We start from the raw sequence: 12,863 nt of genomic DNA on the forward strand, positions 1-12,863 counted from the left end.
TCACCAGTAAAGACGCTCCTGTAATTAGAAGTATATCTCCAGCACGTGCGTTCGGAATCTGAACGCACGTGCTTGAGATATACTTCTAATTACAGGAGCATCTTTACTGATGAGATGTGCATGAAAATCACATTCGATTTTTTTGCACAGCCCTAATACATAATAAATATGCAGTATACACACATATACTGTGTAAACAGAAACTTTTTGATTTTGGATGCGATTAATCGCAATTAATCGTTTGACAGCACTAATCTAAACATGTTTAAATCAAGATGCATTTACTTGAAATGCAAACTGAACATGAAATCTTGAGACAAATCTTGTGTTTGTTCTTAAAACAAGAAAGAATGAAAACTTGTTTCAACTTTGAATTAAGGGAGCCTCCTTTTTTTGGTAAAATGAATTAAAAAGTAAAAAGTTTTTTCTTGTTCTTAAAAAAAATCTTAAATTGACATTTTATAAGCAAATTAAATTTTTCAAATTTTCTATTTAATTTCAAAGCAAATGTAGTGCCTACTAGACGGTATGTGATTTTTAGATGCAATTTATCTGTATAGGATAACTACTTCATGGCAGCTACTTTTGCACAGTGAGGCACTGCTCATTTATAACACACACTTTCTTAATAAAATGTAAAATCTGTTTAACTGTATTGTTGTTCAATACATTGAGTAACTGATCATGATAATCTATCAATTTAAAGTCGGCATTAAATAAATCTATTTTGTTGTAAATCCATTCATGCTTGATTTTTTAAAATCTTTTGACTTTAACTCATATTTTTTAACTCAAATGTCAAGCTTCATCTTCCAGTGAAACGAGGCTTCACTCTGATGACAATCAGTGGATAGAACCAAGTGCACATCCAAATATGTTTCACAATATTTTTTCACGGACAAAAAGATCTGCCACAACTTTCTCTTCGATTGGAATGTCATGTAAATCTGAACCTTGTTTTCCAATTGTGTCCTAACTCCAGAAAATACTTCAGTCCAGTGGCAGATTAATTAGAGGTGACGTGACAACTGAAAGCCCTTGGCTCACTGTTCGTGGGGGTGTTAGCGCAGTGGATAAGACACATGCCTTTGGTGTGAGAGACCTGGTTTCGAATCCACTGTGAGGCACCAATGTGTCTAGTTAACCCCTAGTTGCTCCAGAGGTGTGTGACCTCTGACATATATAGCAATTGTAAGTTGCTTTGGATAAAAACGTCAGCTAAATGAATAAATGTAAATGTAAGTACACGTTTACCTGAGTGAACCATCAAGGGTGACAAATGGCTGACTGCACTTCTCCGTTCCCTCTGCTTCTGTCCAGAACTCTAAAACACGACTTTCTCAACAAAGGTTAAACAACAGGCGAGTGATGAATGGGTGTGAGTCTGCCTCTCAGCTGCTCTTGGTTTCTGACCCACGATAAGATAAACACTCCTGCCTTTTCGGCATCTGTGGCGGCCACAAACCCTGAACCAATCGATGATGGCTAATTAATACAGCTGGGGACAATGAGACTCCTCTTTTGCCTCTGCTTAAATGAATTATGGCTGAGAGAGAGAGTGAATAATCCTGACTGAAGGTTTGTGTTTCGACTCCGATGCCCTGGTGCCTGTGCTTATCCCCCGTTTGCCTCCGAATTTACTTGAAGTAAAAATAATTGCTCAATTGTATTAGGGTTTCTGAGGGGGTGAGAGTATACGGGTGATCACATGTGCTTAAAAACGCTTAAAAAAGATGCATTGCTAATTAAATTTGCAAGGGGTTATGTAATTGGTCATTGGTTTCGGAAGAGTTATTTTCACTGTTTGCTCTTTGGGCAGTTGTTTATGGGAATAGATTTCACTATACTCTTCTTAAAGGAAATTTCACGCAAAATTAAAGTTCTGTCAACATTACCATCTTGTTACTGTATGACTTACTTTCTCATCTGGAGAATGAAAAATGAGACATCCTGAAGGTCATGTTTTCCATTTTCTTTCCATGGCATCGCAATGTATTATTTTGCGAGGTCCAAAAACAATGTGAAACCTACAATTAAAGTATTATAAAACGAATGCGCAAAATTTGTCAAGCCGTCTGAAGGCATACGTTTGCTTTGTGTGAGAAATATACCAAATTTAAGTTGTTGTTCTTTTAAAAATATGACATTGACTTTGAGGTACACTGTAATTTTTTTACTTCAAAATTTCTCTCTTAATTCAAAGCTGTTTCTTTGTAATTAATTGTGAAATTTGCTAATAGAGCATTGACACTATTATAAGTTTGTTACTATTTTGGATTTTTGTTTTATTTGTGCTTTGTTAATTTTCATTTTAGATTTGTTATAATTTTTATAATTTTATATACAATTTATATTTATTTATTCGTTTTTTTGTTATATTTTTAGTTATTTTAGTATGTTGAGTGAAACTAAATGAAAATGAGAAAATTTGGTTTGTTAACTAGATGAAATAAATTAAGCTTTATATTTTATTTCAGTAAACATTTATTTTATTTCGAGTAATGAAAATGTTTGTTTTGTAATGGCTTTAGATAATAACCCTGTTTCTGAGTTGAAATATTTGTGACAGTCTTGATGTCTGATTTGTTAATGATAATCATTCAGATTTTTTCATTGAATCGATTGAAAGAAAATTCACATTTTCTGAACCCTGTTGTGAGTAATTGCATGTTTTGTAACAGATGATGACTTTTAATATGAAGAAGCACAAATGATATTTGAGAGGTACAAAAAAATTCAACAACTCAAGTTAGAGACTTTTCATTTTGAGTGAACTCTGCCTTTAATAGAAATTCAGAATTCCCACAATGCATCGCTCCTTTGTCATATGCTCTTTCGTCCCACTTATTATCCGTTTGTAATGCTTAACAGCTTTCCTCAAATACAGAATAACTTTGCTGTCCTCTCTACTTCTCATCTGCTTCTACATAACTAATCCTCTTAACGCTTCTGAAAGTCCTGTTTGGCGCATTTGTGTTTTCGCGTATAATGGCGCGAGACCGTGTGTGGTTTGCTTGTTTGCGGCTCGTTGTTGGGTGCAGCCGAGTGTTTGGGCAAGATCACTGTCTGACTCAAACTCTCAAGTAAATAATGACAAAACGCTCCTACTATTCAGAGAAATGACATTGTGCTTCTAGAAGAGACAGAGAGGGACTGTGACTGATTCTTTTTTTCCTCACTCTCGTTCTTCATAACATTATTTATCTCTCGTTTTCTGACTGGCCGCCCCCTCCCTCTCTCCCCGCTCCCCGTAGACGTATGCCATCTCTGCAATAAAGTATTGTCTGTTGGTTTATTGATTCATTTACTGCTTCCAGAACATTCTTTTTGAAGGAGGAAGGGGTCAGACAGCAGCACATCCATCAAGCGGCCGATTGGGCGAGTGTCATTGAACTCATTTCGGGTGTGTCATAACAAGGATGGAGGGGGGAGGCGGTTATTTGGCCCCTGATGATCTGATGTCAAAGGTCATCTCGGAGCATTTAGAGAGGTCGTGCTCTAACTGTGCACATTCATTCAGAAGAAAGAGACGATGAAGGAATCAGAGAGGGCTTTTACTTACTTAATTTTTTTGCTGCATCCCATGAGTCTTGAAACTCATGGGAGTGCATATGTATTGTATGTGTGCATCACAGAGCAAGACTTTTCACTAGCTGCATAAGGTTTGCTCTACTTTGTAGTGTGTTCAGCCAAGAGCTGGCCACTGTCTGATCGTCACGTAACATGATTAAAAGCTTTGTTTTATGTGTTGTTTAGGGGTATGTTGTTGTTGATCAGAAGTAATAATTACAGATTATTCAGCAGGCATAATGTAAATAGTTGGGAATATCCTTTGTACTTGCTACTAAGTGCCATAAATAAAACTTGTGAACATGGTACAGTATATTGTAAACATGACTTAGTTTCTGGCATTCTGGTAAAAACCTGTGCATGCTGACCCACAGAATGACAGTCTGATGCATATTTCACAAAAAAAAACAAGAGTTGGCTGAAATCAAATGTTCCATGTGTTATGGATTGCAGGTTTTGTGAATTCATGCCCATAGCGGTCTGTGGTTGAGACAGAAACTGAATGGTTACATGACTCTACAGTGCTTTAAGTGCTTTATATCCCTCGTTCTCCATTTGTGACACTCACACTAATGCACAGACCCCAAGTTGTTCATTAATTGTATTAAGATGCATTTTCTTCTGGCTGTTACTGTTTCACACAATAAACCTTCTTTAATGGGGTTTTGTTGCTCTAATTTCCTCAGCAGATCAGTCCCTTGAGTTCATTCAGTGGATGTGGTTACAGAGAGTAAACCCTTCGAATTGTTAATATCTTTTGAAATATTTTATGTGCATTAAGTACAAGCTGTTTCAGTGAAACTCACACAGTTTAATATCTTTATTTATGATTTACTTTTTTTTACTTTATCATCACCGCTCACCTGTAAAGCAGAGCATATCTTGAAAGGTTCCTTTGTTCTAAGGGCTTTTTCAAATCATCACATTATCACTGAATTTTTTATTCTAACTTTTGTATGAGGCCAAAAGCAGTACTTCCCCCTGCTGTCCTGGAGGATGTGTCAATAGACATCAAAACAGACATCTGGCTCTCGGCTGCAGTTGTACTTAAGCCCTTGATCTAAGAGTGTCTCCCTCTCTCTCCCCCTCATCTAACATCTTTCTTTCACTTTTTCTCAACAGACTTGATGGTTCCTTCTATGAGATCATGTGGGTGGACTTTGAGATTGACAATTTCATCAACCTGCGGTCATCGCAGTCCATCCGCTGGCAGATCGAGTATCCCTCCACCGGAGCGTCTGCCGAAGTCATCTCCACCATCCACATCAGCCAGAGAGACCTACAGGGTATCGTACCCATCGCTGAGGTGAGAGCGCACCGCTCACACAACCTCAGCACCAGGGTTTTCTAGCATCGAACCTTGTGTGTTCATTCCTGCCCAAAATAGTGTCCCCTGTTTATTTTATTTGATGTATTTGTTGTTTATAGATTATAATCTCGGAAGTTTCAGTGATACATCGAGATAATATTCAGATTTCATGACTGTAGTCCCTTTTAAAGTGGGATAGTGGAAAATATATTCATATCAAAACAAATGCACATTAATCTAAAAGCACTCAGACAGGTTCATCTGATGAAAGCATGTCAGAAATTGCTTCGTCGTGTTTTGTCTTGTCAGTTGAACAAACCTAATTTGCATTATATATTTTCATTATTATTATTATTATTATTTTTTATCATTTCACATTAAGTAGCCAGATTCCCATTTAAGAAACTGTAATTCTCACAGTATTTTATGAGAGTACATAAGTTTCATGTCAGTTGAGCAAACCTACAATATATTGTATAATGTATTATTACTTTTTAAAGTTACTTTTTATTATTTCTACACATTTCTTTACATTATTATTTCTAGCTGGAGTTTCCATGTAATAAAACTGAAGCACCTATTAGTCACAGGACCAGACTTTGGCTTTTATGTGTACAGTCCAGTCCACTTTTGGACAATAATTGCACATTTACAGCGACTGGCGTACAGCAAACAGCCACAATATGTTGTTGTTTTATATGCCGTTTAGGGGCAGATAGGTTTGCATTTGATGAAACTGTATGAAGATCATCCACCTGAACTGTGTGTTAGACAGGTAGGGATTCAACTCTATAGGGAATTAAGTCTTTAAGTCTTTCAGATATGCAGCCTCCTGTGGTTCAGAATGATATGAATAACAATACTTTGTCATGTCAGAAACATAGGATGAAAAGAACTATATATCATAAAGACTGCAGCAACTATCTCTCTGCTTTGTAAAACACAGCATGTACAGTCACAATAGTGAAGATGAAGAGCAAGAGAGATGCTTGGTATGAGGAATTTTCTTAGTAAAATGCTCGCTTTTTTTGACCACATTATTTACAGATTAGGAAGAAGATCTGTTTTGTTTTTAATTAGTTTTTATTTTTTGGTAATTGTTATTGACAAGATATTATTTAGTTGTTGATGTGGGTCTTCCAGATCAACACTTGTGCTAACCATTAGGCCACAAGCAAGACACCTTTTTATTTATTTTATTTTATTATTTTTTTTTTTTATTATATTTGACCTACTGATAGGTCAGGTCATGTGTTCTTCTCCCGCAGTTTGCAGCTCCATGAGACATGTGCCTCCAGCAGGGGGGAGAGGTGACTCTCACAGCCCCGATCCGGGCTCTCCTGCTGGGGTACATGATTCCAGCACACAGCCATCAGCTCACTCTCGCCATGGAGCCTCTCACAGTTTCATCTGTGTCATAGAGACTGAAGCGGGAGGATAGAGAGTATTTTTATGATGTATATATATATATTTAAATTTTTTCTTTAAACACACTATATTTGTTTGGAAATAAATTAATACTTTTACTCAGCAAGCATGCATTAAATAGATTAAAAGTGATGGTGAAGTCTTCACCATCGTTATTGTTCTAAAAAATAATTTCAAAGAAATGCTGATCATCAATGATTCCAGAAGAAAAATTCTGACAGTTTCCGCAAAAAATATTATTCATCTGTTTTCATCATTAATAATTGATGATTAAAATAAAAGTTTTTTGAGCGCCAATTAGCTTATTAGAATGATTCCTGAAATATCACTTGAAACAATATTGACTATTGATGTTTTTACTATATTTTTGAAAATGTTTTATAAATGCAGCATTGATGTACATAAGAGCACAAGAGACTTGTTTCAAAAACATTAAAATCTTACCTGGATATAATTGAAAAGATAAAAAATATACAGTACATTTACAGAAAATTATATACCGGTATATATATCTCATATAAAATACATTTATTACTAAGTGTTATTGTTTTATAAAGCTTTCTTTTTTCTCTTTATCTTCATCTTTCCCTCTATACTACATGTCCGTAGTGACATCCAGTCCAAACCTTTTAAAGTTAGAGCTTGTTAGAGTCAGTGAGAACCTGTCAGCAAAGAAAGACAGAGACACCTGACACAAGAGACTTCCAGGCAGAAAAGGTCAGAAGATGAAAGAAGGCCCATGCTGGAGTCCTGGACTTCCTGCGGATGTGGCCCAACACTGTACATTAACGAAACGCACACAGACACACACACACACACACACACACACACACACACACACACAAAGCCACACGCAAAAGGGTGAAAAAACACTAAGTAAAAGGAGGAGAAAAGATGTGGTACATGGTGTGATAACGATTAGTAATATTTTTGTAGAAGATTGAGTTTATACATCAGTGGGGGTAAGTAATAAACTGTACCGCATATGTAATTTAATTTCTACATCAAAAACTCCCTTCCAAACCCATCCAGTGTGTATTTACCCCATAAATAAACTCTTAACAGGACATATTTGTGCTCAGAGTAGCTTTTAGAACTCGGCGAGTTCCAGTAGAGATACGACCTATTAGCTGTAATTTGCCTCGCTGTGTAGACACTATTTTACCCACAATGAGTATGTACTGAAAGAGGCTATTTCACCCCTCTCCTCTCTTTGGTGTTGAAAGCCAGTTATAAATTGTATCAGTGTGGCTCTTTCCTTACATCTGAGGTGCTGTGTAATTCTGCTTTGGGCTTGTTAGAGTGTTTTAAGCCCCAGACGGGCGATACCTTCAAGCCATTTTCTTAGCTTTTTTCCATCTCTCTCTCTCTCTCTCTCTCTCTCTCTCTCTCTCTCTCTCATACCTTCTGCCTTCAAACTCACCTTTTCTCTATACGTGTTCTGTATGTGACCCCTCTATCTTATCGTTCTTGCACTGTGTATGTGTGTTTCCTCACCGTTTGAGTTGTTCCCAGCGGAGCGAGCAGAAGCAGTTGAGTGTCTGAGCAGTAATTAATTCTTAATTGGAACACTTGTTTATCTTTGTTGTTTGAAGATTCCAATGAGTTGCTGAAATACCCAGCGGGCCGTGTAGCTTCGAGAGGGGCGGGGCTTTTAGCTGCGCCGCTTAATACCAGTCTACCTGGGTTTGTTTACATTAGGGAAAGATAGCAAGAGTGAGATAGAGAGAGAGAGAGAGAGAGAGAGAGCCATGCTTAATAGCGACTGTATTTGAATTTACAAATTTGCACGGTGTTGAGCCGTTGCTATGGAGAGATGGGCAAAGAGGAGACTTTAAATGAATTGTTTATGCAGTATTGTGGTTTATTTCGATTACTGTTTCTTGTTGTGTAAATGATTAATGAGTTATAACACTGGAAATTTATGGAAGGATATGAGGACAATGAGCGACTGAGGGGGGGATCGCAGTGTTTCATGAGGAATAAGGGCAGTGGAGAAGACATCTTTCTATGTGTTTGGGCTTTTCAGAATGTAAATTTGTGGTTTATTTTCATTTGATATTTATACAGTTTTCATATGGCACATGGGACAAACTTTTAACATATTAACAATATGGACTATATTACAAAATTTATTACCCAACAATGCTGCAACAGTATATATATATACACACATCCATTACCTTTCAGAAGCAATGCCGGCAGCATTAATAGAAAATAAAGTATTTAAATTAAGGAATGTTTTTTTAAAGCCCTATGTCTTTTGATTTTCAAGACTCCTAAATATTTTCTTCTACATGACTCTACATGTATACTAGTATGCATAAATAACATGATTTTTTAATATTTCTTTTTGTTTTAGACAAAAATAGCAGTGTTTTCTGGAAAGGTCACGAAGTGCAAAGTTAGCTGTTTTAATGGACTATTTTGAGAAAAATTCAGATTATTATTATTTTTTGCTTTTGCCTTTGAGCAATATTAAAGAACCTGTGCTAATTTTTCGTTAAATAGCTTGTATGGGAATAATTCCAGGTGTATTTATACATCATATAATTCTAGAAATAATGCTTATAAAAACAGTTTTTCAGACCATTTTCTGTTAGGGCACTGAGTTGTTATATTCCCTGTTTTATTATAATTATCGTTATTATTAATATTTGTATTTATTATTATTTTATAATTTCTCTGTCTAACATTTATTTAGCGTTTTATTTATTTATTTATTGTTATTACAGATATTTACTGTTAGAACATAATATATAGAATGCATGGACATCATATTCCAGTATATTACGTTATTTGTTATTTTGTTTAGTCCTGTCTTACATTTTTTTTTTTATATTGCAAATTAATTACAACAATACAGTAGCATGCATGCTTTATGCATCTGTGATATGTTACTACTAATTCAGCTTTTCATTGTAATAACTTTTTGTGGGGTGGGGGGGGCATTAATGAACAAATCCTTGGTAAGTTCTGCTGGTGCCGTAAAGTGTGGAGAGATGGAAGTGCATCCTAAATTAATGAGAGCTGCCACCTGAATAGACTTGCTCACAGATCATTTAATGCCATTTTAGGTTTAGTTAGATTGGGATGAATGGAGAGATGTTTACTTGGTACTCAGTCCATCTGTTTCCTTCAATTTGACCCAATCTGGAAGAGGAGTAGAAAACCTGAAGTTAATCAGCCAATCACAAACGATATATAGGCATTCGCCATTACCCCAAATTACATTTAGATCTCTGAAACATTATCCACCGGTGTCTTTCTTTGTGATGAGAGAATGAGTGGTTCATGCACTTTTTAATATTTGTAGTTGTATTTTTGTAATGTTGATTCTTTTCCTTGCATCCTTGGATGAAACCGCAGAAAGAGGGGCCTGAAGCTGCAGCCGCACCTACTGGGACTGGTGCTTTTAGTGTAATTAGAGACAGGAAATTTAAACATCGTCCCGCCTGAAGCAGTTCATTTGAGCCATTACCTTTCATTTCTCAACCATACCTTCATGAGCCATCTTCAAGTTTTTTTCAAACACTCAGGCCATATTTGTCTCTCTATATTTCTGTTCCTCTTCCTCATTAGCTTACTTTGAGCAAGCTGAGGAAGGTGGAGGAGAGAGGAAGAAACCAAAAGGGAGAGAGAGAGAGAGAGAGAGAGAGAGAGAGAGCAGTCTTGTCTATATTTATCACAGGCGGTACATGGAGCTGCCATGCCTAGTTTTAATAATACGGTATGATGAATGGATGTTTCCCACAGGTCAAAGAAAGAGTGGAGGGAACAGTGGCATCGGAAAAAGAAAGTCCTAAAACGAGAGCCTAAATGGTGATGTTTTGCATTTTTTCCGGTGTGTTTAATAGTCCGACTCTCCCTTTGTGTTTCTGAATAAGACAGAGCGTTGCATTCCGAGGGCGAGGAAGACAGCGACTCCAGGGACCGGAGTCCCTAACAGGCCTAACAGAGGCACACAGTCCACCGAGGGCTTTGATCACTGTTCTATTCATTGTTGCCTTGCCAACTTAGATTTATCACTTCCTCTTCAGAGGCCGTTTTATGCTGTGAGTACGATCAGCAACGTAAAAACTAAATAAAATATAGCCCATCAGGAACTAATGCATTCAGTAGCTAAGGTACGAGCAAAACAAAGTAATCAAATGAAGAAAAAGGTAGTTTGATTTTTGGAAAAGGAATATTCTTCAGCATGTCAAAAATACTGCAGAGAAAATCTATAGTAAGGCATTTATAGGGAAAGCTGTTCTGATCATTCTTGACTGGTCGATAGTTTATTGAAGAATAAAAATGATAACTTTCAGTCCATTTTTGTTTTTTTGCTATTTTTCACTTTTAATTTCTTAATTCCTGTTTTTTGACCCACACCTGGGAGTACAGGGCACTTTCCATGAAATAGATAATTGGGGGTCATTCACACAGAATGTGACTTTCTATTCCATTGCACTACCTTTCCATTCTTTTTCTATGTAAACATGATAGACAGATGTGTTTGAGCATTGTAATTGTTTCTCGTGTGAAATGCAGCACTCATGTTAGTGCGTTCAACTTAAAAAAAAACACGTCTTGAGACCTTATTCAATATTGTTATATTATACACTTTATTAGTATAAATTACATCTAAATTAATCTATTAATTAATCTTGATGAATGCAGTTAATGCTGAAGTTTGAGTAAAATAATCTTATCATATTGGAAGTTGAATATTGCCAATTCCTTTGTGGTTTATTGATTTTTTTAAATTACATTTTAAATTACTGAAATTTCAGTTGTTTTAAAGTTATTGTTCATGTAGACCTCAAATACTTCCAGGAAGTTTATAGCGGGGCAACTTGAATACATTGAATTAGAGAGACAGAAATAAAATAATTTATTTACATTATTTATAAATGATTCCATGGTCGGTCTGAATACTGAATTCTGATTGGCTGGCAGGTTTGGCATAAAACTGCTTAATGTATACAGTTAGTTCCAAGTCAGTTTAATCACCGTTCTATATTAATGTGCTGCTTTAATTGATGCACAAAAACCCACACACATAGACAGAAATAGTGAGAGAGAGAGTCAAATTAATTGTTTGTAGAGAGAGACACGCAGTCCAGCACACAGGTAAGACACACACCTTTCATCTCTCTGTTTCTCTCTCTGTTTCTCTCCATCGATCGATAATTAATTAAAATAAATGCTATAATTCATTCAAATAAATGTGATATTAATACACTATTTCATCTCTGATTGTCAGATTTAAAGCAGGCAGAATGCTAGAGCTAATGTGCCATTTTTACGTTACGTAAAATTTTTTTACCATTCGGTCAAATATTGCACTGCAAAGAGCAATACTAGTTTTAACTTGTCTATAACCTGGCAAATGACCATGTAATAAGCAGTGTATGTGTGTATATATATATATATATATATATATATATATATATAGTTGCATCAGTGTTGTTTTTAAAAGATAAAATCCCCAATATTTGAGGATTGATGTGGTCAGCTATCCTTACCTGCCTTGTAAACATATTTTAGGTTGATGTTACTATAGTAAAGGTCTGTGTTTGCTATATAAACAAAATTGTGGTATTTTACCAAGGTAACTTGAGCCTCTCTATATAAATATAATTATGTGTGTGTGTGTGTGTGTGTGTGTTTTCTTACAGCTTGTATGTTAATGAAGTGCAATCACATCTTAATGTTCATTTTCGCTTTACTAATCTCATGGTAAATTTTACATTTGTTTGTACTAGAAAATTCATCCCAAATAAGTGAAGATATTTTAAGATTAAGTGAACATTATTATTGTTTAATGGTTTTGATTCTTGTGCAACCCTCAGCATCCTTGGAATAAATCCAAGTTTATTAAATAACTCCCCACCAGCTAAAATCATGTTTAAAACCCTTAATTACACAACGATGGATGAAGCTACAAATAACCGACTTTTTTTCTGCTAACAAATGACTGGTCAAAATGGATATTTTGTCTTTACTGTAATTCCTGATAAAGTAGTTTTTGTGAGCCCATTCTTTATTTGATTACAGCTGTTACCAGGGAAACCGCTATATCTCCCGCTCCAAAAGCACCTCCTGCTGGCAGAGGATGAATTTGCATTTGCAAATCCATGGGAAACACTATTGTCTATCAGCAAACATAAACTAAAAGCATGCTTCAGAAATCTTTTGAGAAGGTCCTTAAGTTTTGAGCCATGTTTTGTTAATCTTAATTAGGCTACTGTTGCTGTCTTGTACCCTGCAATCATTTATTCAAACTCACTTTTATGAGATGGAAAAAAAAACAACGAAAATCTGCCAAACATATCGGCCAAAAAAATCTGCATCATATACTGCCCATCAGCTGCCCTGATTTCTAAACATCAGCACCAGCCAGTGAAAAACCCATATCGGTCAACCTCTAACAAGTATTACTCCAAATAAAGTTTCTTATTTTATAATTTTATATTTTATAAAGTTATTTATAATTTTTTTATATCAGTAAGTCTTGCGCGATAACCCAATAAATCGGTTAATAGATTTGAACTATACTTAGGAAGAAATT

The 12,863-nt window shown here is 35.7% G+C and overlaps 1 protein-coding gene across 4 annotated transcripts in view; it reads left to right on the forward strand.

The window, feature by feature from the left end:
* LOC132141599 (transmembrane protein 132C-like) overlaps window positions 1–12,863 on the forward strand; it is a 204,609-nt gene that overhangs the window by 145,173 nt on the left and 46,573 nt on the right. For all 4 annotated transcript variants that reach the window (XM_059551266.1, XM_059551268.1, XM_059551267.1 and 1 more), the window contains one exon: window positions 4,693–4,876. In XM_059551266.1, the coding sequence (XP_059407249.1) occupies window positions 4,693–4,876 (184 nt within the window). The remainder of the gene's footprint in view (window positions 1–4,692; window positions 4,877–12,863) is intronic.

Source organism: Carassius carassius, chromosome 5, assembly GCF_963082965.1.
Source record: "Carassius carassius chromosome 5, fCarCar2.1, whole genome shotgun sequence".
NCBI lineage: Eukaryota > Metazoa > Chordata > Actinopteri > Cypriniformes > Cyprinidae > Carassius > Carassius carassius.